The sequence below is a fragment of the Sceloporus occidentalis genome, unplaced genomic scaffold, assembly GCF_023333645.1.
Source record: "Sceloporus occidentalis isolate IW3139 unplaced genomic scaffold, rSceOcc1.0.p SCAF_7, whole genome shotgun sequence".
In the NCBI taxonomy this organism is placed as follows: domain Eukaryota; kingdom Metazoa; phylum Chordata; class Lepidosauria; order Squamata; family Phrynosomatidae; genus Sceloporus; species Sceloporus occidentalis.
This window is the reverse complement of record NW_028316987.1, coordinates 25,124,512-25,152,501: the sequence shown is the minus strand read 5'-3', so window position 1 is coordinate 25,152,501 and position 27,990 is coordinate 25,124,512. Positions and strand designations below refer to the sequence as shown.

The following is a 27,990-nucleotide window of genomic DNA, read 5'->3' as shown; positions in this document are numbered from 1 at the left end:
TCCTTCTCTCTCAGTCTCTGAGGCCCCCTCAGACTCACCCAAAGGTTCTGGCTCCTGAGGAGGAGATGGTCATAAATTCCCGCGCTTCTTCTTCTTCTTCGCCACGCCCCCGGAAGTGCTCTGCGTCGCTCTGACGTCACTTCCCGGCGCCCTCCCTTTCTTGTCCTGGCCTTGCTCTTGGCTGTCAGAGTGCAGCGATGGGGAAGAAGCACAAGAAGCACAAGGCCGAGAAGACGGAGTGGAGGTCCACCGCCGCCCCCAGCGCCTCTGGGACGGGGGCCTCCGCCGCTTATGACGGTGGGTGGGCCCAGGAGGAGGCCAGACTGGGAGAATTGGCACCGTTTTCACTCTTTGTCTGGCTCTCTGCTATGGAATTCTGGGAGTTGGAGTTTGTGTCCGCAGTGCGACGCTGCAGCTAACAAGGCCAATGCGATTGTAGGATGAACTAGTGCATTAAAAGTATGGCTCATCTCTCAGATGCTTAAGTCAAAATGGCTGGCTCTGGAAGGAGGCCTCATTGGCTGTATGCCTCGCACCAACCAGAACAGTGGTCCCCAAACTGACCCTCCTTGCGGGACTTTGGACTTCCGCTCCCAGAATCCCTGTCTATTGGCCAACACGGCTGAGGCTTCTGGGAGATGAAGTCCAAAACCTCTTCAAAGGTACAGTTTGGGGACCACTGAGCCAGCAGAACAGTGGTCCCCAAACTGACCCTCCTTGAGGGACTTTGGACTTCCGCTCCCAGAATCCCTGTCTATTGGCCAACATGGCTGAGGCTTCTGGGAGATGAAGTCCAAAACCTCTTCAAAGGTACAGTTTGGGGACCACTGAGCCAGCAGAACAGTGGTCCCCAAACTGACCCTCCTTGAGGGACTTTGGACTTCCGCTCCCAGAATCCCTGTCTATTGGCCAACATGGCTGAGGCTTCTGGGAGATGAAGTCCAAAACCTCTTCAAAGGTACAGTTTGGGGACCACTGAGCCAGCAGAACAGTGGTCCCCAAACTGACCCTCCTTGAGGGACTTTGGACTTCCGCTCCCAGAATCCCTGTCTATTGGCCAACATGGCTGAGGCTTCTGGGAGATGAAGTCCAAAACCTCTTCAAAGGTACAGTTTGGGGACCACTGAGCCAGCAGAACAGTGGTCCCCAAACTGACCCTCCTTGAGGGACTTTGGACTTCCGCTCCCAGAATCCCTGTCTATTGGCCAACATGGCTGAGGCTTCTGGGAGATGAAGTCCAAAACCTCTTCAAAGGTACAGTTTGGGGACCACTGAGCCAGCAGAACAGTGGTCCCCAAACTGACCCTCCTTGAGGGACTTTGGACTTCCGCTCCCAGAATCCCTGTCTATTGGCCAACATGGCTGAGGCTTCTGGGAGATGAAGTCCAAAACCTCTTCAAAGGTACAGTTTGGGGACCACTGAGCCAGCAGAACAGTGGTCCCCAAACTGACCCTCCTTGAGGGACTTTGGACTTCCGCTCCCAGAATCCCTGTCTATTGGCCAACATGGCTGAGGCTTCTGGGAGATGAAGTCCAAAACCTCTTCAAAGGTACAGTTTGGGGACCACAGTTGATGCTGATGTACTCACTAAACCAGTGATCTTGAACTTTTTTGGGGAGGGGGGGTTACAGACCCATTAGGCAAAAGCCGTGGACCCCTCCCCAGAAAAATGCACCCACACACATCATTTTGTGTACGTTTTATTTCATTGCATTGGGAATTGATGTCTTTCACCACAATCTGATCTGGAATAGTTTATAGCAGTAGAAAAATATAGTAAACACCTAAAGAGATCGTTGTTTTGTTTGTTTTTTACCTTGGAATTTAGCTTGACTGGAAAAATCCAAAGTAACGGGGAAGAAAATGGGAAGAAACAACATCATATTTAGTGCCTGGACCATCAGAAAATCTGTAGTCCCAAAACTGATTCAGGATTTCAGTGGCCTCAGTAATGGAACTGTATGTCATCAATATCCTAATACCTCTTTGCATAAAATCCGCCCTGTGTATCTCTCTGTAAAGGTTTAAAGGCATTCCTTTAAACATGTTAATAAGGGGAACAAGTTGCTGTCCTGTGGAGCCTTGTATTAAATTCCCAAGGAGTCAAGGAACAGTCGTTGGACCAATGCTCTCTGGAATTGACCCTCCATGTAGGAGCAGCACCTCCATTCCCCATCCCATGACTGAAGTCTGTTAAAACTAGAATTAATGGGATCACACTCCCCTGTGTATCTCTCTGTAAAGGTTTGCCAAGGTAGATTAAGTCCATAACCAGATAAAAATACAGATTGAAAGGTGTCTGCAACATGGATGGGCAACCTTTGGGGGGACCACATGCCAAAAGACCTTTTCTGATTATGGCCCACTTCAGGTTGTCTTAAGCTGCTGCAGAATTGCTGCTAAAGAAACCCTGCCCAGATATACTTGTGATAGCCTTTTAGATTGCTTTTAGACTCTTGGGGAAATTATTGTTCCCTGCCCATCCTTACCTTTTACCAACACTGTGTTTCTGCCCCCATTTAGAAATTTAGCTTTGACAGCAGCAATACCAAAACTCCAAATCTTTCCAGGTCATGGTTTGCCTATGACAGCAAGGGTTTCTGGTGCCCTGCTCCTCTTCCCACTGCTTGCTCACAGCTCAAAGAAGTTATAATTACCAAATCAAGCATATGCCCCGATTCTTGTGTTGGTCTGATAACAAACTGAGACATCACCATGGTTTTTCATGGAGGCTGTCATATCCTAACCTGGAAGTTAAGGGGCAGCTTCAGCATGGAGACTCAAGTCTGAATCACCGCTCTGAGTTCTTCCAACATCATACACAAGACTACCTCAACGAGGTTTGTCAGTCTCTTGGACAGTAGATAGGGCAGTAGACCCGCAGCATCCCTAATAATCCTTTATGACCCCAAGTCATGTGCAACTCCTCAGTGCCTATCCTGATGTGGAGTGGATTCCTGGTGAGAAGAATTGACATCCTATAGACTACAGTGACAAACGGTTACCTGAATGTGTAGAATTAATATAAGTCAACTATACTCAGCTCTTTCTAGGCCAGTTAAATTATATACATTTTGGGAGAAAGGCAGGATATGAATCTAATAAATAAATAAATAAAATACCCCTGATGCTGAAGGAGCTTGCAGATACTATTTTGGAAGCAGTATCTCTAACCTTTCAGGATTTTCTTAGACAAAGTGACTTAGTTCTTCTATAATAATAAATTAATAAATTTACATTAATGGTGTTTTCCACCAGTTTAACTAGAAATATAGTTGACACTCCTTAGGTATAGGAGCTAACCTTTTGGTCGCATTCCATATTTTTATTAACAAGATCAGCAATTTATCATTTGCATTCGTTAAGAACTCTTTGTTGTTATAATTATTATTATTATTATTATTAACCTTTATTTATGAAGTGCTGTAAATTTACACAGCGCTGTACATGCAATCTTTTTAGCTAGAAGGATCCCTGCCCTCGGGCTTACAATCTAAAAAGACATGACACAGAAGGAGAAGGGAGTGGTGGAGGGAAAGGGTAAGAGGTCCAGCAGTTCCTCTCTACCTCCGAGGCCTGGACCAAGGCAGATGGACTGGAGGGAGGGCTTGGCTTCAAAATGGAAGGTAGATATCATTTGGACTTTAAGGTATGCCAATTTGAAAGATGTCAGAACGGCTTAGAACTTCATTTCTTGCCACCCCATCTGTCCCACTGTTTTAGACTTACATCTGGATGGGTCAAAATGAGATATTTGTCCTGCATTTAATGCAGTGAGGACAGATGCGGATAATCAATTAAGCTTGAACTGAGTGTCTGTGTGATATTTGTTTGTTTTTTTCAAAGAACATCATGTGTTTGTTTCTGATTAGATTATGTGGATAAACCCTTAGAGAAGCCACTGAAGCTGGTATTGAAAGTTGGAGGTAGTGAAGTGACAGAGCTTTCAGGATCCGGGCATGATTCCAGTTATTATGATGACAGATCAGACCATGAGAGAGAGCGACATAAGGAGAAGAAGAAGAAGAAGAAAAAGAAATCTGATAAAGAGAAAGAAAAGCATCTAGATGAGGAGGAGAGGCGAAAGAGAAAGGTAAACAGTCATGTGACAGTGGTCTGAAACACACTGCAGAAATAATCCAGTTTGAGACCGCTTTAACTGCCCTGGCTCAGTGCCAGGAATCCCAGAAATTGTAGTTTACTGTGGTACTAGAGATCTCTGACAGAGAAGACTAAATGTGTCACAGCACTACAGTATCCAGAATTCTCTAGCATTGATCCAGGGCAGTTAAAGCAATATCAAACTTGATTGTTTCAGCAGTGTGTTTTGTACAAGTGGTTTCTTAGCTTATTATCTGTTTTCTTACTTATTTGAAGTTGTCACTGAAATTTTTCAAAAAGTTATTTTATGAAGGCCTGTTACAGACTGCCAAAATAAAGCTGCTTCGGGTCTCTTTGGAGGTATGCTGTTTAAATGATGCATGCATCCTAAGAATCCAGAAGCTGCACCAAAGCTGCACTCCAGTGCTTAGGAATGGAGTGTGGCTTTGGCGCGACCTCCGGACTCTTAGGACCCATGCATCATTTAAATAGCATACCTCCAAAGAGACCCGAAGCAGCTTTATTTTGGCAGTCTGTAACAGGCCTTACTACCCAGCATGGAACAGTGAATGAAAGAGCCAGGGAGCTCTCCTTTGAGATTGGACTCCATTCTCTGGGCATCCTTACAGAAGAGGCCTTATCTCTTGTCCTATCTTAGAACTTGATGTTTGTGTGGTTATTTTCCTTTTCCCTTCTTCAGCTCAATCTGTTTTCTTAGAAAACAGTAGCAAAATAAATAGATGGAATAGAATAGGAAATGTATGTAGGGAAAGGTGATGTATGTAGGGACAGATGATGTTACAGTTTAAGAAATGTCTTCTCTGAGCCATACGTTTTTTCTGTCTGTCTGTCTGTCTTTCTTTATTTCTTTCTTTCTTTCATTTGGAATCTATTTCTCATGACTGGCGAACATGTCCCCTTAATGTTTTATAGCACTAATATTCTTACTAATTTGAAATGAAATTTTTGTATCAGTATGTAGTTCTGACCTGCTTTTTTCATTCTTGCTTTTTAATGTCAGGAGGAGAAGAAAAGGAAAAGGGAGAAGGAACAATGTGATACTGAGGGTGAATTGGATGACTTTGATCCTGGAAAGAAAGTAGAGGTTGAGCCACCCTCAGATCGTCCTGTCAGAGCCTGTAGGACTCAGCCCGGTGAGTAATCAAAGGGGTGAAACAGATGGGCCAAATAAAGCAATTTCCCCTGCTTTGGAGGCAGAGTGTTTAGATGATGCATGCTTCCAAAGTGAGCAGAAACCGAATTGAAGCCGTGCTCCGGGGCTAAAAACTGGAACAAAAAGAACTCTGGATATTCCAACTTAGCCCAGAAAATGCAAACCTTTGACCCTGCATATAAATGGCCCTACGCGAGAGTGGTTCTGAAGGAGTAATCCATCCTAACCCTAACCATAAAGCTGCGTATAAGCACACCAGAATAGGTGTGCATTTTAAAAGAACAGCGCTGGTGTACCTGAGTGGTCGGGGCAGCAGTGCAAAAAAGTGAAAGTGTGACACCTCCAGTGGCTATAAGTACAAGATACACAAACTAGTCAGTCCAAAAGGGGGCATGAGGTGAAAGGGGGGAAGGGGGCATGTATGGGAAAACCCATGTTTGTGATTTGCCAATCTTTTATTGAGCACACTGATGCTCCAATGCCCTGTATTGGTGGAGGATCACGGGTGCAGCTGTGTGGCCAATCAAAGGGGCAGCCATCCAATGGGATGGCATCGAGGAGCAGGCAGTTGTCACATAAACACAATGTGTTTGTGCAACAGTGCACATGCACGGTGGGGAGGCGACCAAAAAATTACCCAGCAGTGTGGCTTGACACAATGCCGTGCAGTTGGATCATTCACATTTAGTGGGAGCAGCCAGTGCAGACAGCAGGGTTTCGGCCCACTTCTGGAAAATGTGGATCCCAGCTATCTTTTCCTGCCTACTATTCTGCCCCATAGTTAGGCATGTGCACAAAGTTAGTTAGGAGTATATTTGTAATCCAGTACCAGTAATATTTTCAAATTCTTCATTGATCTTAGTCCTTATTTTTGCTTCAAGAGACATTTAATTCATATAGAAATTGTGTATGCACATGCATGCCTTCAAGTTGCCTGTGAACTTATGGTGACATTGTAGGTTTTCTTAGACAAAGAATACTCAAAGGTGGTTTTTCCAGTTCCCTCCCCTGAAATATATCCTTCAGCACCTGTTGTTCTTTAGTAGTCTCCCATTCAATTACTAACCAGAACTGAGCCTTCTTAGCTTCTAAGATCAGTTAGGATCTAATACCTTTAGGGTACATAGGCCTTTCATATAGACATTAACATTTATTAATTTTCTATTAGTTTTAATTTTCCCCTTTCATTTTCATAAAGGCCAACTGTAAAATAATAATGTGTATATTCCTATATACAGATGCATGTATAGTTTTTTGGCTTTTATATGTAAATGGCAGACACTGTCAATGAAGTTATCATCTGCTTTTTTGTTACATTGAACTATAGCAGAAAATGAAAGCACACCTATTCAACAATTATTGGAACATTTCCTTCGTCAATTACAAAGGTATGTCTAAACGTCATATTTGGAGGACACCTATAAGGATGTTTAGCAAAGTCAAAACTGCAGCTTAAGAATTCAGTATCTAGTTAGTTCCACTATGAAGTGAGTTTAAGATTGTGGAAGGTAGATACACAGAAAGGGATGCTGATTTCCTGAACATAAACTTTTGCATATAATAAATAAATAAATAATGAAATCTTTATTTGTATTTCCCACCTCTCCCCATGGGTCGAGGCGGGAGCACAACAGCTAAAATCAGCATTACAATGCATAAATTTCACAACTCACAATTTCATACATATATTGATTACCAGTCAATTATAAAACAATATAAAAATTATTATTATATATGTGTGTTTTTGGTTCCAATTGTACTGAATGTCTCATATTTAGTATTCAAAATTTTCTCAGTGTTACACTTCTCTCTGAGAACTAAGCCCTGCTTAAGTACATTGACATTCCCAAGTTTGTAAGTACTGGATTTCTGCCTAAGGCTAATAGTTGAAATTGCAGCAGATCCTGGGATGAAGCCTGAAACTGCCTGCATTAATTTGAGATGTTAATTACAGGTAACTGTTCACAAATATACTAACTGGCTTTGTTACACAAAAACATCAAATTGGTGAAAAAATGGATTTTGTAATGGAGTTTGAAATTGTGTTCAATGAGTACACTTAATCATAATCCCAGGATTGAACAAAATACTTAAACTCTCATATACAGGGTTTTTTAAATCAGCTTTGCAGTAGAAGGACAAAAGTGATATCAAATGGTTTGTGTACACACCTCCATGTTGTACACATATTGTACACATTCAGGTTTAATAAACAAGGATCCCAGGGTTTGAATCCAGAGCACGGGCCAAATAAGGTGGCTTCCAGCTGCTTTGGGCCATGGCATTCAAATGATGCACATCCCCAAAGTGCTGTGAACTGGTCCTTTGGACCAGATCAAAAATGAGCGGATATAATGTGGCTCCTGGTAGCACCAGTTCGGGACCATGGTGATGGCCCACCATGCGGTTGTTGTCCCAGCCCAATCACAGCCGGCGCAGCCTCCAGCTGCTCTTTACCAATTTTCTTTGGCCGTGTGACATCTAGATCACTTGTAGCCATGCAAGTCCTGAACTGATACATGGGCACAGTAAGGGCCAATAAACTGAGACTGAATTTTGGCAAGATGGAGACCATTTGTGTAAATGGTTCCTGTATCTAGGAAATAGGTCAATTATCTGTTCTGGATGTGGTTGCACTCTCTGAAGGAATAGATGCATAGTCTAGGAGTGCCTCTTTATCTTTGTTATTGAAGGCCCAGGTGACCTCAGTAGCTAACAGTACTTTCCCAGCTTTGACTTGTATGGAAACTAGCCATTTCTAGTTGAGTACCGCTTGGTCCAAGTGACCTAGACATTAGTCATCTACCATTATTGTAATATTGTTTATATGCAGTAGTCCTTGGGGCTTGATCCAAGAACTGCAGTTAGTACAGAATGCAGTGGCAAAACTGTTGAGTGGAATGATGTATTTTCAGCCCCTCTTCTGCCTAGCTATCAGTAGGTTTTGTTGTTAATACAATAACTCCATTAAAAATTGAAATCAGGATATTTCAGCCTTCCCTTTTATGTACCCACCTTTTTATTGTAGTCATGATGTGGAACAATTTTATAGGATCTTGTGTTTCATGTGTGTGTTCCAGGATCACCTTGGATTTAGTGTCACAGTATTTGCTTTATGGAATTTTTCCCATTTAACGTCACACAATAGCATTGTTGTTTTTTAGATACTTACTTAAGACCTACATGTTTAGACAGGCCTTCTCCAAAGTATGACTCTAGCTATCTTTTTTGTAAGCATTTTTTTAAAGTCAGGTTTTTTTGTATTTTATGGATTGTTGTCTGTTATGCTGTATGGTGTTTTTTGGTGTTGTTCAGTAGTAAATAAAATTTTAAAATAAATAATATACATGTTCTCATTTTTAGGAAAGATCCTCATGGATTTTTTGCTTTTCCAGTCACGGATGCCATTGCTCCTGGATATTCCATGATAATAAAACATCCTATGGATTTTGGCACAATGAAGGAAAAAATTGCAGCAAATGACTACAAGTCAGTAACAGAATTCAAGGTGAATGAATAGAGATTTAGGGACTACTTAATAGCCCATGAGTCAGTCACTCATGTATACATTCAGTATGATTGCTATGAAACTGCCTGTTTGTGCATTCCGTAGATGTAAGAGCAATTCTGTTATTACAGCATGAAAATTGAGGCTGTCATCATTGTCTTGTTTTTACATTGCATCACTGGTGGATGAATTCAGTTTAATATATTATAAATGGTGGAGACCTACTGTAGAACTGTAGAAACTAGTTCTTTTGATATGCCATATTATAGTCCATTTCATACAAATTGGTAGTAATATGAGGTAGTAGAGATGTAGTGCATGCTTTGAATACTCTTTCATGAGAAATAATACCATGGGCATCAAAAATTAACATGGAACATGATAGTTTTCTGTGTGGAATGATTTCACACAGCCTGCATTCTGAAATGAATTACAGTAGTTGAGATGTAGATTTACAGCCAGAGTGATCACGGCATAACCACAAAGGGGAACAAGGCACCGCAAAAATGTAGAATCATAGAATCGTAGAGTTGGAAGAGACCACAAGGGCCATCCAGTCCAACCCCCTGCCATGCAGGAAATCACAATCAAAGCATCCCCAACAGATAGCCATCCAGCCTCTGCTTGAAGACCTCCAAGGAAGGAGACTCCACTACACTCCGAGGAAGTGTGTTCCACTGTCGAACAGCCCTTACTATCAGGAGGTTCCTCCTAATGTTGAGGTGGAATCTCTTTTCCTGCAGTTTGCATCCATTGTTCTGGGTCCTGTTCTCTGAAGCAGCAGAAAACAAGCTTGCTCCTTCCTCAATATGACATCCCTTCAAATATTTAAACAGGGCTATCATATCACCTCTTAACCTTCTCTTCTCCAGGCTAAACATCCCCAGCTCCCTAAGTCATTCCTCATGCCAATGTAGGACATTGACATATAAAAGCTAAAAGTACTTATATAAATATAAATTCATTTCATATGGTTTATTTGCAGATATATCGGCTGTACATTTTGGCCATGTCTGTTGCTTGACAAAAAGTAATAAGCCTTTTTGCAGCAGTAATAAATCTGTTGATCTCTCGCTTGCCTGCTGAGGGATTGAATGACATAACGACAAAATTTATGGCTCAAAATAAAATATATTTTGGCATTCCTCCTTGGGATCCAGGCAGAAGGTTGAAATGCAGGACATGTCTGGTAAAAGGCTATCTGGTCACCCTGTTTACAGCTTCATCTATTTATTAACAGCTATGACTCAGCCTCCTGAGAGAGTAACCAAGCCATTTCCTTATGATAGACTACAAGCCATTCTGCATTGTTTAGCATAGATAACTGTAATTTGAAAGAGTTAAGTCGGGGCACAATAACAGTTTGAACTAGGTTTTTCTGATTTCCATTGTGTCAGAGGTGACTTAAAGGGACAGAAACATTCCCAGGTCATTTGTGAAATCATTCATCAACCATACCTTTCATTTTAACATTATGCTGAAATTGATGTGGTCTGACTGAATAAAACTTTAACCACAAAGGCTTTTGAAACATTGCAGTGCTTATTGTTTGTGTTTTCCAGGCAGATTTTAAACTGATGTGTGACAACGCAATGACGTACAACAGACCAGACACTGTGTACTACAAACTGGCCAAAAAGATCCTCCATACAGGCTTTAAGATGATGAGCAAAGTAAGGCAGCTATAAAAGAGAGGATGATGACACTAAAAATGCACTTGAAACTATTGTGAAGCATTGGGCTCGTACAAACAAGTCAAAATAAAGCTGCTTTGGGTCACAGTGGAGGTATGCTGTTTAAATGATATACACATCTTAAGAGGCCAGAAGCTGCACCAACGCTGCGCTCCAGTCCTTAGGAATGGAGCGTGGCTTTGGCAAGGCTTCTGACCTCTTAGGATGCATGCATCATTTAAACAGCAGAGCTCCAAAGTGATCTAAAGCAGTTTTATTTTGGCCTGTCTGTATGAGCTCATAATTTCATCCATTTGTCTTTAGTTATAATAGTTTTCATTATGACTGATATATTTATATCCTGTGCCTTAAAAAGGAATTCCTTCCAAAAAAATCGAGCCCTCAGCACATATAAATTTAAGTGGCTTAAGCACAATTGCAGGATATAGCTTCTTTGTACAATGTAACTGCTAGTGGTTAAAGAGAGAGAGCTCCTATTGTCTAAGGAGAGCTGTAGTACATGGGTTATTAAAACCATACCCCATCACTACTATGAGTCTTAATGAATATTTTAGATTCTTCAGCATTGTCTGCACTCTTTACAGTGCTTAGTGCACTAGCCTTGCTTTTTAAAATAAGACCTGGAATTCTCAGGAAGCTGGATTGTGTGTTCGGTGTTGCAGTCTGCACTTCTGGTAGCATTCACATAACCCTTGTTATTCTTAAGGAATTGTTGGCATTTCCATTACAAAATATTCTCTTTTTGAGGCAATAGTCCTCTTAGATGTGAATACAGTAAGCAGGCTTTGAACTTTGAATCAGGAAATAAATGTTGCCATGTCAGTTTATTGAACTTTCTTAAATGGTTTTATAAATGAATATATGCAAACATATATATTTCAGGAAAAATTTGGAATTGTTCTGAAATGCAAATAATGTATTTCCTCTTTTTGCATCACTTCGTAAGGAATGATGTATAGGAACAATTTTACCTTAGCTTTTAAAAATTGTATATTCAAATGTTTTTGTGATTTTATGAAATATAACAGAAGAATCCTCAAAACTCTTCTTTGAGCAGAACGCAAACCCTCTCTTCCCCCAACACCTCATCTAACATATCTTTTTAGAAAAAGAAAGTATAATGGAAATAATTACATAAAACAGGGAATACAGGTAGAAGATGGATTACAGGATCAATGTTTAATACTATGAAAATCTAAAAGCATTTTAAAAAGAGCGGATTTATCTTATGAGCTATTGCGGGTATCATGGTGTATGTGAAGACTGTGGTAAGTTCCATCTTCAGGTAGGTAGCTATTTGTATGTCTAGGTTTTCTTTCCTAGGTAGGATGCAGATATTCTGGTGTCATGCTGCCATGACTGAATCATGTTGCATCATCATTGAAGATGTAGCTCTTAGGCGCAAAGCCATGGCCATTCCCATCCCATCCCATCATCATAGCATCTTGGCTATGAGGGAAAGGTGTAAAGTCCCTGCTGCTCTGTCCTTTCTAATTCTAGGAACGGCTGTTAGCTTTGAAGCGCAGCATGTCGTTTATGCAGGACATGGATTTTTCTCAGCAGGCAGCTATTTTGGGTGATGAAGATCCAGCTGTTGAGGAACCTGTGCCTGAAGTTGTTCCTGTGCATGTTGAAACTACCAAGAAATCCAAAAAGCCAAGTAAAGAAGTTATTAGGTAAAATTAGATGGAATGCTTTGCTCTATTGTGCCTCTTAATTGCAAATTAAAACAGTACCTCAACCTTAGGAATTAGAGAAAGCATTGTTTTCCATTTCAGGAAGCCATGTAATGTTTACTTACTTGCCAAGGAATGTTTGTAACTTGGAGCAGAATTCCTTTGCGTTTCAGGATGTTTGAGGGCATGTTCTAGGGAGTACAGGCAGTTTCAGTGGATGTTAGCTAGCCATACTGTTCAACAGGAGTGAACTAAAAGTACAAGCTAAAAATATTAAATGTTCTATTCTTGGTAGACATAACTGCTGTTGTAAGCAGAATTTGTTGTATTTTATTATACAAAATGCAACTTTAAATGAATGGTTTTATTTGACTACAGTGGTACCCCGGGATACGAAAGCACCGCCTTACGAAATTCCCGGGATACGAAAAAATTCCAAAGGAAAAAACTGTTCCGGGTTACGGTTTTTTTTTCGGGTTACGAAAAAATTTTTTGGTGCTTTTTGGCGCGATTTCACACGAAATCGCGGCTTTCGCTATTAGCGCCTATGGGCTATTCGGCTAGCGAAAGTTTCCGGGTTACGAAAGCGGCAGCGGAACCAATTAATTTCGTAACCCGGGGTACCACTGTACATTATTTATGGTCATGCATTGTTTTCCTCATTTTTGTTTTGGTTTCCTTTTATTGTAAGGATACAATGCTAGGCTGTAATCATGTTCATGCTTAATTTGCTTAACTTTACTTTTGAGTAAACATTCATAAAATTTCCCAACAATTAAACACCTCACTACATACCACATAATAAAATCTTGTGCAGGGAGAGAAAGAAATCACAGTGAGCGAATAAACGGTGACATCTTTCTACTACACAGAGTTTGAGAAAGAACAGATGGGATTATTCTGAAATTTGGAATCTAGGAAGCAGAACCTCTGGGGTTATGGAGACCAGATTCTGCTCCTCTGACAGCCCCTTCTATGAGCTGGATGCATGTGGGAAGTGCAATTGGCACATATTTAAAAGCCTGAGAGAATAAAAAGGTTCTTTGGTACCTAAAAACCAATAAAATCGGCATCTTGATAGACCTTTTATGTAGAGGTTTCTGCAGCCGGGGGGTGGGGCTTCCACTGATACACTCCACCTGTAAGCTGTCATCTGCTAAATTTCAGTATGGGGAAGTACTCAAAAGCACTTCTGAGGATGATTTGAGGAATAGATGAGGAGAAGCTATCCTTCAGGTACTGTAGCATCAAGGTGTAAAAGGTTTTGTGCATTACAATCAGCACTTTGCATTTTTTAACTTTATGATGCTTCTATATGATTTTATACTTTTAAAATTATAGTATTTTTAGTGTGATTGTTTTTAAATGGATTTTAATTTTATTGTTAGGCTTTTAACTGATTTTGCTTTTGGCAAAGGGAGAAATACAGCATATACATGGAATAAATAAATAAAATAAAAAATAGCCTAGCTAAATAGGATATGGCTATCACCTTCTTAATCTGCTTGCAGAAGGCTCGGCTGATTGGATTTTTGTCTGATCCAATAAAGTTATATCAGAAGGTTTTCACTGGAGAATAAAATGCATTGCATATATACTCTACGTTGCATTGATATAAAATTTAATATCTATAAAAATGTTTTGCACTGGATACATTTTATCCATTCTTGACATGGATATAAATATGTTACAGACATTATTGACTAAAGTAACAACAAGAAAAGAAATGTTAGTTATCCTAGAGTATGGCCACATTTAGCCAGGAGATATTGCCTAGAAATTCTTGAGGGGGGAATTCTTTCATAATTTTTAATAATTTGTACTTCATTGTAGTTGTATATTTGAACCAGAAGGAAATGCATGCAGTCTGACAGACAGCACAGCTGAAGAACATGTCTTAGCTTTGGTGGAACATGCAGCAGATGAAGCACGAGATCGGATCAGTCGATGTCTCCCAAACAGCAAGGTCTTGCCTCTTAATTCAGACTGCCAGTGTGTTAAAATTTCATTAAGCCAATATGCATTTTTTAGTACATGAATGCACTGTGAATATTTCTTGTGTGGCAACTTCATAGAAACTGAAGCCCTGTACAGACTGCCCCAAAAGGGCGGCTAGCCAGCGCCTGGTTTTGCTCTGTGGGGAAGCCGCAGCCTCCAGACCGTGGGACTTCCCTACGGAGCAAAAAGAACTCCCCAAAAGCGGGTTCTTCTTGTGGCACCATAATGACGCCATAGTGCGCACTCGCGACATCATTATGGCATTGCGATGTGCAGACGCTAGGCATCCGTCTGTACAAGGTGCCGCCATTTTGACGTATGGAAGACGTGCTAGGGTTGGGGGCATCTGTAAGAGACGCCCCGAGACAACTCTAGCATGTCGCCGGGACATGCTATGGCACCAGTCTGTTACTATTATTTATTATTGTTGCCATCCTCCCCTCCCCAATTTGTCCCATGAGTGAAAAAGGCTGCTACCTCTTGTCTAAAACATAAATACAAAGGAGCAAATAGAATTAGCTTGCTATTTAACATAGCTACCTGGCTTCACCTATGTATTGTCTTTAAGTGGGGTTTGCAATTTTAGGCCAACATGTGTAAATTCAGTTGGGGCAATCATTGTCCTAATTCCTATTTTTAGTCTTAAACGGAATAGAAAAAAAAACGTTTCAACAGGATAAAGCTTAAAGGTCCACTGGTTATGAAATGTGATATTATCTGCATCAGAGTAATCTATATTGGAATGTACAAGTAGAAGTCAGTATACCTGTGACTTTCCAGCTGTAAATATCAGATTGCCCAATGTGATGCTGTACAGTCAAAAGTGTCGCCATTGTGCATACAGTGTTCAGCTAAGAAAAATTAATAAATGAATAAATTCAGAAAATATGTATGCCAACTGAATTGTCTTCAGATGTTTCTAGTTCCATAGATAAAGTTTGCTGATGCAGGGCAGGAAATGCTTATTTCTTTTGGAACATGCTGTCAAAGATGCAGTCCACAGTACATAGGAATAAGGGCAACTACGTGTCGAGTATTGCTGACACAGGAGTGCAAGCAAAGTCATTTGGATTTTTGAGTTTTGTGATGTTTTCTGCTTATTGGCAGACTTAAGATTAATACATATTTGTTTGTGTCTAGTACAGATAGGCTATCTGAAAAAGAATGGCGATGGGTCTTTGCTCTTCAGTGTACTTAATCCATCTGATCCAGATGCAGAAGGTAATTGGCCTCATAAAGATTAATAAGCTTTTTGTCTACTTGTAATTTTATTGGTATGTGGCCATGTTTCATTTTAGTGAGAAAAGTCAATTTAATATATAATATATATTTTCATATTAATATTAATAATCCAGATAGATACCTTCCTTTGAAATTCATATGGCATATGTTGCAAAGTATAAATTGTCAGCAAACAAACAGATGTATACCCCCTCCCCCCAAAATAAATTCTTAGTAACATGTGTTAAGTTATAACAGAAAGCTAATACTAACATCCATAAAGACTTACAAAGCTTCAAAATTAATCTGCATTTTTTCAAGGTGGTTTTAGTCTGAAAAAGAAATCTTGTTGCTGTTTAAATGACTGTAGCATCACTCTTACCACAGATACCTCCTCTATTTGTAGTTTAACTTGGGGTTTTTTGTGTTTTTGTGGGGGTTTTTTAATGTGTTGTACCTTTTTTCAAGCCTTGAGGAGAGACGGGAAAGAAATAAAACCACTACAGCTACTTATTGTTATTACCAAACTTTCAACTATTTAGATACAATTTGGGTAGTCAACCTATGGTACAACTGGTAGGGATTTAGGGCATGATTGGACAGAGGCGGGAGGAGCCAATGTTCAGGTTGTGGTATTCAATTTGGTTTGCACCTTTGCCCCCAACTTTGCTGCTGCCTGCTCCACAACCAGGTAGACTAAAGGCAAAGCATTGTAGTGAAACAGCTCTTTACCATTACTTGCAGAAAATGAAAAAACCTACAGCTTTCTTTGAGCGCACAGGAGATTGGATTCTAACAACCTGCCTATACATATATGTTATATATGAGATCAGAAAAATTATAGAGAGATTATTCTATACCTAAATGTTACTGATTACTATACTTGTGAGACTGTTATATATTTTAAATTTAAAATAGAGGAAGAAACCCATCCAGTGGATTTGAGTTCCTTGTCAAGCAAATTATTACCTGGTTTCACAGCACTGGGCTTTAAAGATGAAAGAAGACACAAAGGTACTCATGTATTAAATACCTTTAAGGCAAATAACTTTTACATTGTGGAGAGTAAACATTTCATATTGTAACTTACAGCAGTATGTTAGAACATGGAGTCAGTTTTAAAGGGGGGGGAAAGAATGTGTCGGTTTAACTTTGGATGTGTTTAGAATTTGATTCATAACTGAATGTCTGGATCCATAGATCCAAACCATGGTTAGGTGAACTGAATGACTGCTTTAATTGATCATATTTTATATAATAATATTATATTATATATTCTACCGTAACTGAATTTTTTACCTATGCTTGTAGACCTTTCTTCTTCCCTTGCAGTATGAGCAACCAAACCAGGAAGGCAGTTAAATCATACTTTCCCAAGTTACTCAGACTAGGAAAACACGGTTGCCAGATTTAGAACAAACCAGGGCAATTAGCCACAATCTGAAATTAGATTTTCAGGTTTATTCCAAATCAGATAACTCTGATTAATGGGTGAATGATGTTAGGGAATGGGACCATGCTTCTGAGGCGGGGGGGGGGGGGGTATGTCATGATGCCATTGACTAGGGACCCATTCACTCCTGACTCAGGGTCAGCTGTGCTCTGATACTAAGATTCAGCTGATGTCTTGAAGCAAAAGATGGGTGTATGCTTCTCTTTGCTGCTCTTTCAGTTTACTCACACAGGGAAGAGAAAAGCAGAATGAAATCGAAGTTCCAAGGTTAATGTTGAGCTAGCTTCCAAAGTACTAGATAAGTGCATGAGCTTTGCTTCTCCTTTGCCTTCCCCATTCAGGTGGCCACAGCTCAGTTGCTCACCCACTGTATCTTTCTTCTGAGGGAGCAGGGCTTCAGGGAGAAAGCATCCTAGATTGCCCCAGGAGACAGACTGGGCACCCTAAGAAATCAAATTAGGTTTGCACACCGTGTGTGTGTGTGCGCGCGCACACACACACATATATACATGTATGTGTGAATGGATCCTAAGAAATGCAGTCGGGGTTTTGTTTGTTTGGGATGTGTTTCGTGTTTCATATTGTTTTGCCAAAGAGGGCTCCATATACATTTTTTTCTTTTTCAGTTACATTTCTTTCAAGTGCTAATACAGCCCTTTCTATGCAAAACCACTCTATCTTTCATGATCTGAAAGCAGATGAAATGGAATTGTTGTATTCAGCATATGGAGATGAAACTGGGATCCAGTGTGCCTTAAGGTAAGCATGTTAAGTCATCATTGAACCCATATTTCATAAGTGTTGCAGACCACAGTACTGTCATATATGTTTACAACTGAAGCATACAAATGAGGGTCATTTGGAAGCTAGAATAAATGGCACACGGAGGTTTTGAATTTTATTTGCAGAATGGCTTTTGTTCAAAACTGGAAAAGTGGGATTGTACAAGAGAGCTTTAAAAAGCAGTTTTTTAAAAAAAATACATCCATTCTAAATTGCAGAAATTCTAAATTGCAGAAACATGTAGTTGATTAAATGTTTGGCTTTATATCTTAATTTTTTCTAGCTTACAGGAATTTGTGAAAGATTCTGGAAGTTACAGTAAAAAAATAGTGGATGACATGCTAGATCAGATCACTGGAGGAGATCATTCCAAAACCATTTACCAGCTAAAACAGGTAACTGCATTGCATAGAAACCATGGCGTGTATGTGAATGTGCCTTCAAGTTTCCTGCTGACTTACAGTGACCCCATGAATTTCATAGGGTTTTTATAGACAATGAATACTCAGAGGTGGTTTTGCCACTTTCTTCCTCTGAAATATAGTCTACAACACTTGGTATTCATTGGCAGTCTCCCATCCAAATACTAACCAGGGCTGATCCTCCTTAGCTTCTTAGAACAGATGGGATCTGGTACCTTTAGGATATTTAGGCTCTCCAAACATAGGTACTATTGGTTTAATCTCTACATAGTCTTAATCAACACCTGTACAGTAAGAACTGAGGTTAAAACTTCAGGTTTTTTGTTTTGTTTTTTGAAATAATGAATACCACTTGCATCTTGGTATTATCTCATAAAATGTCTCCTTGAGATAAGATTCCCTTCAAAGCTAGGGTGGTCAAAGCATCTCAGGCAGTCCAGGGCTGCTGTACCTTGAACTGCTGCATAGAAGAGATTTGAAAGAGGATTGGGGGGAAGGGATAAGAAAAGCTCCAAGTCTGAATGCAGGTAAATGTATACATGCATAAAACTTTCAGAAGAGAGAGCATACTTTGTCATTCACATGTTCTGTGCTAAAGTACTCATTCTACAAGGATGAAAAAATAATTTTACAAAATGTTGTCCCCACTGCCAGGTATCTTTTAAAAGAGCTTGTGAGGAGTTTGAAGAGTGTTGTAAGGGTCTGGGGTACAGCCTTGGAAGGGTCATAGCTTTCCTCTGGCTGCCCCTTGGTGTGACATTGAGATGAGGGGAGCAAGGAGATGATCAGAGAAGTTGTTGACTCTACTTCATCCACTGTTGAGGTGATAGGGAGAAACCAGGTAAAGATTAGAGAGGTTGTGGCCTTCTGTGATCCTTTTTTAGCTGCCCCATGATATCAGGATGGTGAGGCACTCAGTCAAAGATGAGGGAGACTAGCCTTGTTACCTGTTTTCTGATAGTTGTTTCACCGTGATGCAGACATTGTTGTGCCAGCTATCAAAACACAACCTGCAGTGATCCTCTTCACTGGGCCCCCTCCACCCACAGCTTGGGAGGACAGAAAATGGGTGAAATGCAGGGTCACATGTGGTCCTGAAAATCTATTTGGGGTTTTGGGGGGAAATGAGAAAGAGGCTTCAGAAGGATTCTCCTCATCAGGGTTTTCAGACACTCAAAAAGCCCCTTTCTCTCTCTTTTCTCTTGTGTATGTGAAGCCACGCTCCACGGCTAAAAGCCAGAGCAAAAAGAACCCAGAACATTCCAATTTAGCCTGGAAAATGCACACCTTCCACCCTGTATATAAACGCCCCAATGCTAGAGTGGTTCTGAAGGAGCAATCCATCCTAACCCTAACCCTGAAGCTGCATATAAACACACCGGTGCAGGTGTGCATTAAAAAAGGATCGGATCAGGGCAGCAGTGCAAAAAAGTGAAAGGGTGACACCTCCAATGGATATAAGTACAACATGCACAAACCAGACAGTCCAAGAGGGGGCTTGGGGTGAAGGGAGCATTTGTGGGAAGGTCTCCATAACTGTGTTTTGCTAGTGTTTTACTGGGCACACCAATGCTTCAGTGCCGGTGGAGGATCGCAGGTGAGACTGTGTGGCTGATCAAAGGGAGGGCCATCCAGTGGGATGGCATCTAGGCAGCAGGCAGTTGCCAGAGGTGTTTGTGCAATGGTGCACATGGATGGTGGGGAGGCAGCAAAAAAAATTACCCAGCAGCATGGCTTGACACTATGCTGTGCGGTTGGGCCATACATATTCCAGCCATCTTCAAACTGCTTTCGGAAAAAGCAGATTCAAGCTGCTTTTTCCTGCCTCTCTGTTCTACCCCCAAGGAATGCTACAATTTATAACTTAGTCACACATTTCTATGGATTATAAAATTATCATTTATGTTTAATAGTGTACCATTTGATAGTTACAGTACTGTCATTGTTTATAACTGTGACACATAAAAAAGAATTCAGAGGAAATATTAATTATTCATTTCTTAAAAAATTTCAGAGGAGAAACATTCCAGTGAAACCTCCAGATGAAGTCAAAGTAAGTTGCATTGCATTTTTTTAAAAAAACACCTTTCTGTTCTGTTTCACATCTTTGTTGTAAATGGCTTTTGAAATATGATTGAAGAATTGTATAAAGCACCTATAATAAATACAGATTATGAACATTTGTTTAACTCACAATTTATATAATTATGTATAACAGCATTCTAAATTTTTCCAAAACATTAAGATTTATGGGGTGGTGGTTACAATTTTTATTTATATCAAATGGAACTCTGTTTCTTGACTAAATAATAATAATAATAATAATAATAATAATATAAAATTTATTTATATTTCCTGCTTCTCCCTTCGGTTCGAAGCAGGATTACAGCAGTAAAAACATCATAAAATACATACATAATTCAAAAACATCGATCAAAGAAATAAAAATAAAAGGGAAAAGGAGGGAGTTGTTACAGTGTTGTTTAGTCGTAAGGATCGAGTCATATATTCAGATGTACAAGTCAGATTAGATACATACCAAAGGAAAAAGAATCCATGTTACACCCTGTGATAAAGCTGACATTTTCTTACTGTGACTATGGTGATGTGGAATGAAGGTGCCATGGGAAAAGTGAATATTGGTTCAAATTGCTTACAGTTTAAATGTGTGCTAATTATTTAGGTTCCAGCAGTACTCATTAAAGAAGAACACAAATTGCGCAATACTTGTCCAGATGCCCCTAAGCAAAGTATGGTAAGATTGAGTTATACCATTTGTACTTTTGATTCTCAGGTAATTGTTAATAGAATTGAACATTTAAGAAATAATATATACATTGGTTTGATTTTTCTCTGCCCTCTTGTTCTTTTGATATTGTGCTTTTTTTAAGTCAGTAAAGCTTGTAGAGAGAAACTGTTGTGTCTTTGTTTTATTAAAAAATGATCTCCAAAACACTTTGGAGGCATTTTCAATAAAAGAATGGGATACAGGTGTTTTAAATAAATCTGCCTTTAAGAAGATGAGCCTTTTTGAATCCCAATTTTGGGGATAAGGCAGTGTATTTTAAAAGTTCAAAATAAATAATGTGCTTTGATCTTAGAAGTTGAAATCATTGTATTTGCTGTTCTCAAGATACAGGATATCTCAAGGAAACGTCTTTTTTATTTTAGAAAAGCACTTATTTTGTATATACATTAGAGAATTATCAGACTGGAACTAGGGAGATATATTTGAAATCTGCTCATCTGTGGAGCTCTTTCATAGCCATGGAAACCCACTATCTTTCAGTATAAATTATTTAGCATAACTGTTTTGAACATAAAGTTAGGTCTCTAACTTTAATTACTCATTTTTTAAAAAAATTCCCAAACATTGTCTTATTTGAGAGCATGTTCCTGTTTAGGGGAAGAGTAATGTTGGTAGCGGTAATTCAGTAACATTATCCTCTTCTTTCTTTTTGTTCAGGTTGGAGAAGCCATTGGAGACAATACTAGTTCTGTTTTGGATTTCTTATCTATGAAACCATATTCAGATGTGTCTCTTGATATATCCATGTTGAGTTCATTGGGTAAGTGTAGCTGAGTATTGAAAGTATTACTTTGTAGTTCATGTATAATACAGTGGTTCTGAAACTTTTGCTTTAACCCACCAATTAAGCATTGTTAGGATCTCAACACAGCATTCACTAAAGTTTGTGTACAGTAAGGGCTGTTCGACAGTGGAACAAACTCCCTCAGAGTGTAGTGGAGTCTCCTTTCTTAGAGGTCTTTAAACAGAGGCTGGATGGCCATCTGTTGGGGATGCTTTGATTGTGATTTGCTGCATGGCAGGGGGTTGGACTGGATGGCCCTTGTGGTCTCTTCCAACTCTGTGATTCTATGATTCTAACTTGAATACTCAGACAAACTTAACAAAGGAAAACGACCTTGCAAGATTGGAAAAGGTACTAGCACCATCCACATGGGCTGAATCAGTAAGATGTCAGCAAATAATAGATACAAATGGGGAAAAGCTGCAGCAGAAGAAACTGAGTTTCTACACAAGAACAAAATGTGGACGCTTATAGAACATCCACAAGAAAAGAATGTTGTGGGGTATAAATGAGTCTTCAAGATTAAGAAGGAGAAATCCAGAGACAAAAAGCCAGATTAGTTGCCAAATAATACTCACAAGAGTTTACAGGGAATTATGATCAGATTTTTGCAGCAGTTGTGAAATGTACTACAATAAGAGCACTCTGAATCACTGCAGCATCAAGAAAGAGGCATGCTGAACATTTAGACATAAAGATTGCTTTTCCATATGGGAAAATATAAGATACTTGTATGGAGCAGTTGTCCAGGTTTTAACATTAACATAATTAATAAACATCTTGTATGCAAACCTCAGAAGAACTTTTATGGATTAAAACAACTTGCTAGAGCATAGAATGAAAAGCTGAATAAAGGAAAGACTGGTAGGTTCTTGTACTCAGGGTATAAAGACAACAAGTGACATTTATTTGACTTATCTTGATGATCTGATGATCAGGCAACTGGTTGCTCATAACAGCCTTTCCATGTAAACGCTGACTTCCTGTTTCATGTTGCCTGATAACCTTAACCTTGCTCCATTTTGGGTATCCCTTTTGGACAGTTGTTTGGATTTATTGCTTGCGTGTGTTTGACTCGGACTGACCTGAGCACTCTGGTACAAAATCCTTGCTGGTTAAGCACCAGAACAGGAAGTTTCTGTACATCTGTCTGGGCTGCTTTGATCCTGTGTTCCTGCATGGCAGGGGATTGGACTTGGTGATGCTTGTGGTCTCTTCCAATTCTATGGTTTTATAAGCAAAGGCCATATATATAAACAGCTGTTGGGGTTTTGTGCAGAAGAACTAACTCACTAACTAAATGTGATTGGAATACAGTAAAGAGAGTACCCAAGTACCTGAAGGGAACTGCACACCTGAAACTTCAATTGCAAGCAACCAACAACCCTAAAGTAACAAAGTATGTAGATGCTATATTGGATTCGCTATATGATTAGCACGGCTACCCCTGGATGTTATATTGGCCCCATACAGACAAGCCAAAATAAAGCTGCTTCGGGCCACTTTGGAGGGATGCTGTTTAAATGATGCATGTGTCCTAAGAGTCCAGAAGCCATGCCAAAGCCACAATCCAGTCCTAAGGACTGGAGCGCAGCTTTGGCGCAGCTTCCGGACTCTTGGGAGGCATGCATCATTTAAACAGCATACCTCCAAAGTGACCCGAAGCAGCTTTATTTTGGCCTGTCTGTATGGGGCCATAGAAACAAAGTACTAATTGAGTCTCCCTTGCCTCAAATTTTTCTGATAACTATTTTTGGATTTTGGATATTTTTTAAAAAATTCAGAATACATGTATTTGCATATATGTACATAATCAGATATCTTGGAAATAGTACCCAAATCTAAACACAAAATTCATTTATGTTTCATACGCACCTTATACACATAGCCTGAAGGTAATTTTATGCAATATTTTAAATAATTTTGTAGATGACACAAAGTTTGTATACCTTGAACCATCAGAAAGCCAAGGTGTCACTGTTTCAGCCACCCAGGAAAACAGTTTTTGATTTTGGAATATTTGGATTTTGGAATTCTAGATAAAGGAACCTCAGCATGTATGATTTCATAAAGAGTGCACATAAACAAGGGTTTATGAAGCTAGAATATTATCCAACATGATAGCAAATGTCTTTTTACCAAGCCATTGCCCAGGGACCATTATGAAGCTGTATAAAAGAAGAGGAACCTTGTGGGTTCGTGCACATATTGTTGAGAAGTGATGTTAGAAGTGCAACAAGGCTTAGCATTGAAAAGTCAAGAATGTCTCAGTTGCGATAGGGCTGAATAGTATGAGTGACCCAAAGTGTCCTCCCTTGTCCATCTATCTTGACCCCTCTGTTATGTAAACTGATACTCTTTTTCCTACTTCTTCTCTTCTTGTCAATTTTCTCTCAGCTTTTTCCTAGAGTGAAGCTAGCTGGATTAGATGAACACCCTAAGTAATTTTCCTATCTTTGAATGGGATTCCTATAATAAAGCCTTTTGTTTCTCCAAGCCATTGGTGTCTTTGCTCCTTAATGAGAATCCCTAACCACTGCATGCACTCTATCACTTTGTACTTCTCTTTGACATTGGTCATATCCCCGTCTTTTAAGATCTGTCAAGACGGCAGCTTTCAGGAGGCTGGAGCCCCAGTACTCCTGAATTAAGAAATACACTTCTCCCCCCATATTCACTGGGGTTGGGGCATAGGGCCCCTGTGAAAGTGAAAAAGATGCAAATAAATAAAAGTATTTTTTTAACCTGAGTGCTGTGGTCAGCAGAATTCTGTGGTCAACATCTGCTAGAATTTACAGGATCTACAAATGCATAGAGAAGTGTTTTCTCTAGGAATCTTTAGATCCTCCAGTGCAACTGTATGGTTAATTTCCAGCAGAAATTATCTGGAGGACCTAGAGATTCTTAGGCAGAGAGCATATTAATCAGATCTGCAAATAATCAAATCTGCAAACATCAAAACCACAAATGTGGAAGGTAAAATTAGATATGTGGAAGAAGGCTGTATACTGTATATTAGAATCTCTTGTGTCACTGATTAAGGGCCAGAACAGACCACAAATGGTGGATTGGGGCTGCCGTGGAGCCGCAGCAAATACATGCTGTGGCCCCAATCCACACAATGCCAGCCCAGATTGGAGTGGAAAATATCCTCTCTGATTTGGGCCAATAAAAAGCCGCCTTAGGCGGCCCTGCCACAGCCCCAAACCAGCTTTTGCTGTGCCCCCAGAGCGGTTTGAAGCCAGCCCCGTATAATCACCCAGCACGACTTGAGGGCGTGCGGCATTTAAACCCCCCCAAGCCATGCAGAAGCTGGCTTTTCAGACTGGTCTGTTCTGGCTCTAACTCAAATTTCTGTGTCTTCCACTTCCAGACTAGCTAAACTGGATGCATACTACGTTTGTGGTGGAGAAGTAATCCTTTGCTTTCCCAAACCATTTTTGTGGTGAAAATTCACTCCAGCTGTGTTGCCAAATCCACTACTGGGGAAAACACATTTATGTGCATATATGCAGCTGGAGGAGAGAGAGATTATACAGAGATAAATGTTTAAAATCTCAGAAGTCAAGGCCTGAATCCTTTCCAGCACTACCTCTCTGGTTGCGCTCCATAAAAATAAATGAGAAAAAGCAATACAGTATATTCCACCCCAAATCTCCAGCGTCTTGTCTAGCTTGATCTTGACTTGACAAAAATGTGTACACCTTATATGTTTATAGACACATTTTGGAGTGTTTATCATCTTTATTGCTCAGGAATGATTGTAGTTATCTTCAGCTCCTGGAATTCATTTTCTTTCTGAAATCTGACTATGCTTTTTTTAAATTGCCATATAAGCTAAATATCATTTCAATCTTTACATAAAATTAAAGTATTTCTTTAGGAGGTGAAAGTATACTACTTTTATTTTATTTTAGCATAAAACAAAAATTGGCAAGGGATAAGATAACAAGTATTTTTCCATAGTTCATCCAAAACTCCTGCTTGCAATTTTTATAATTATCATTAAAGATTGTCATTATGTTGTCATTTATTTCAGGTAAAGTAAAGAAAGAGCTTGATCATGATGAAAATCATTTACACTTGGATGAAACAACAAAATTACTACAGGATCTTCATGAGGCACAGGCTGACAGAGTAGGATCTAGACCTTCTTCCAACCTCAGTTCCCTCTCTAATGCATCTGAAAGGGATCAACACCATCTAGGTAAATCGAATTAAATAATATTACTACCTAATCTATGATGTGGGCTTATGTTTTCTGCACAAAGAAGTATCAGGCTCAGAAGGCCTCCAATAGTTTAGGTTCAGAGCCTTGGATTTTCTAGAAATGTTTAAGCCTTATTTCTCCTCTACTGCCATCACTGGTTACTGAGCTTCTGTGTTCAATATGTAAAGAGATCTTGTAGCACCTTTGAGACTTACTGGAAGAAAGAAGTTGGCAGCATGAGCTTTCGTTTTTACAGCATCTGAGGAAGGGGACTGAAGTCTACAAAAGCTCATGCTGCCAACTTCTTTCTTTCAATTTGTCTGAAATGTGCTTCAAAATCTCTCTACATACTGATTCTACAGACTAACACAGCAATATCTTTGAATTCTACCACATCTGTGTCCAGATTAGTACTAGACTCTTGAGTCATTTAGTTTAGAAGCAAAGTGCTTTAATACATTTAGTCAGAGAGTTAATTCCAGACTTCCTGGGAGCCACCACACAAAAGATCTTATCCCTACAGGAATTACTAAGAAGGCCCTGTGGTTCATTGATCACATTTGCATATAATGAAAAGCCAGCAATCCAGGTTTATGAAATAATGTTAAAGGATTGTATTCTGGTACACATATCATTGACTTTGCATAAGCAAGTAAGCAAATCAGAGAGGAATAGTTTAACATGATTTATAATCCCATTGCAAATAAACAAGTTGTAATATGTAAGCTAACAAACCTGATATAAAATTACTTTCTGCCTTATTTGAGACAGTCAACAATCATCTTGAGTTTGGATATCACATGAAGCTATCCTTTTTGGCTTGTTTACCTTTGTGCAGAAAAAGGGAAAAACAGGACTGAACAAGTTGTATACACTGTACTTTAATATGGCAGAAGGTTTCGCCTACTGTAATGTGAGAAATTAGCCAGTAGGATTGGTCTTTTTTTTTTTTTTTGCCATAAATTTAATTAAAATTTGTCATTTCTGAAATACAAGCAGAGAACATTGATCAAAAACAGTATCTGAAACTTAGTTGTTGTTTTTTTTTCAAAATATCTCCTAAATAACATATGTTTTAATAATTATTCCTCCATGTTTTCTACAGGAAGCCCTTCTCACCTAAGTGTTGGAGAACAACAAGACATGGTACATGACCCCTATGAATTTCTCCAGTCTCCAGAACCTCCAAATGCCAATAACTGATTTTTCATATACAGTATTTAATTTTTATTTTTTAGAACTGTATAATGTTTTAATGAGACAATATGCATTTCAGTTTGTCCTCTTTTTGTATAAAGATTGCTGTATAATAATGTTTATGCATACAGTATGTTTGTAAATTTTACTAGGGTAGTAGGAATATCATGGTATTTGTACCACTTCATACAGTATTTTAGGGATATGTACTATAAATCTAAGGCAGAAGCAAATTACGTATTTAAGAAACCTTATTTATTAAAAAATACTAACCAGCTGTTTATCATGCTGTCAGTCATTAAAAGTTTTATACTTAGAAATTACTCAAAGAGGAGTATTTTTCAATAGTAATACAGGTTTCAAAACTATGGTTGTCTTCATGATCTCTCTTGTCTTCCCCAAGTTGTTCCCTGTGAAGATGGGTGAATTAAAAGAAAAAAATTAATATTTCACATCTGCTTAACTTTTTAAGATAACAAATGCATGATGACTTTTGGGGCGGAATCTGAGCACCAGAATGTCTAGTTTATTTAAATGTTTTGTGAATATGGGTGAAGTTGTACCTGCAGAAAGGATAAACATGTTTGTAGTTTTTAAATTAGGTATTTGAAATTTGACAGTGAATGATTTTTAAACAATTGGTATTATGTATAAAATAGAATATGGTAATTAGTTGTTAACAATATTGTAAATTATAATAAAACTCAAAAATACTTCTGTTCTTGTTTTTCCAGTACATGACTTTTTTTATTGCTGCTCTAGATAAGAGGTCTGCCAAAGATTATAATTTTATAGAATCATAGAATCGTAGAGTTGGAAGAGACCACTAGGGCCATCCAGTCCAACCCCCTGCCATGCAGGAAATCCAAATCAAAGCATCCCTGACAGATGGCCATCCAGCCTCTGTTTAAAGACCTCCAAGGAAGGAGACTCTATCACCCTCCGAGGGAGTGCATTCC

The 27,990-nt window shown here is 39.3% G+C and overlaps 2 protein-coding genes across 7 annotated transcripts in view; one reads left to right on the top strand and one right to left on the bottom strand.

Annotated features, from left to right (window-relative positions):
* LOC149309422 (pachytene checkpoint protein 2 homolog) overlaps positions 1 to 150 on the bottom strand; it is a 33,032-nt gene extending 32,882 nt beyond the window's left edge. Inside the window, exon 1 of one of the 2 annotated variants that reach the window (XM_089532427.1) lies at positions 39 to 150. The gene's annotated coding sequence lies outside the window, so the exon portion shown is untranslated. The remainder of the gene's footprint in view (positions 1 to 38) is intronic. The other variant, XM_089532426.1, reaches the window with a different exon arrangement.
* On the top strand, positions 148 to 27,752 carry BRD9 (bromodomain containing 9). 5 transcript variants are annotated; one of them, XM_089532423.1, is made up of 17 exons: positions 148 to 297; positions 3,895 to 4,094; positions 5,124 to 5,256; positions 6,604 to 6,664; positions 8,640 to 8,784; positions 10,347 to 10,457; positions 11,979 to 12,154; positions 13,988 to 14,120; positions 15,298 to 15,373; positions 16,292 to 16,387; positions 17,453 to 17,585; positions 17,893 to 18,004; positions 20,046 to 20,084; positions 20,715 to 20,786; positions 21,498 to 21,600; positions 25,664 to 25,831; positions 26,940 to 27,752. In XM_089532423.1, exons 1-17 carry the CDS (start codon positions 198 to 200, stop codon positions 27,035 to 27,037), a joined length of 1,956 nt encoding a protein of 651 aa, XP_089388549.1. In that variant the 5' UTR covers positions 148 to 197; the 3' UTR covers positions 27,038 to 27,752. The 5 variants fall into 5 exon arrangements, with proteins under 5 accessions (XP_089388549.1, XP_089388547.1, XP_089388551.1 ...); XM_089532421.1 differs by having other exon boundaries at positions 3,874 to 4,094; positions 6,607 to 6,664; XM_089532425.1 differs by having other exon boundaries at positions 3,874 to 4,094; positions 12,042 to 12,154.
* The last annotated feature ends 238 nt before the right edge of the window (positions 27,753 to 27,990 follow it).

Bases quoted from the DNA above. Each gene is read 5' to 3' on its own strand.
- BRD9 (XM_089532420.1), top strand. From the start codon at position 198: ATGGGGAAGAAGCACAAGAAGCACAAGGCCGAGAAGACGGAGTGGAGG. The intron at 5,257-6,603 runs GTGAGTAATCAA...ATTGAACTATAG, and splicing joins AGCCTGTAGGACTCAGCCCG to CAGAAAATGAAAGCACACCT. The intron at 21,601-25,663 runs GTAAGTGTAGCT...CATTTATTTCAG, and splicing joins ATCCATGTTGAGTTCATTGG to GTAAAGTAAAGAAAGAGCTT.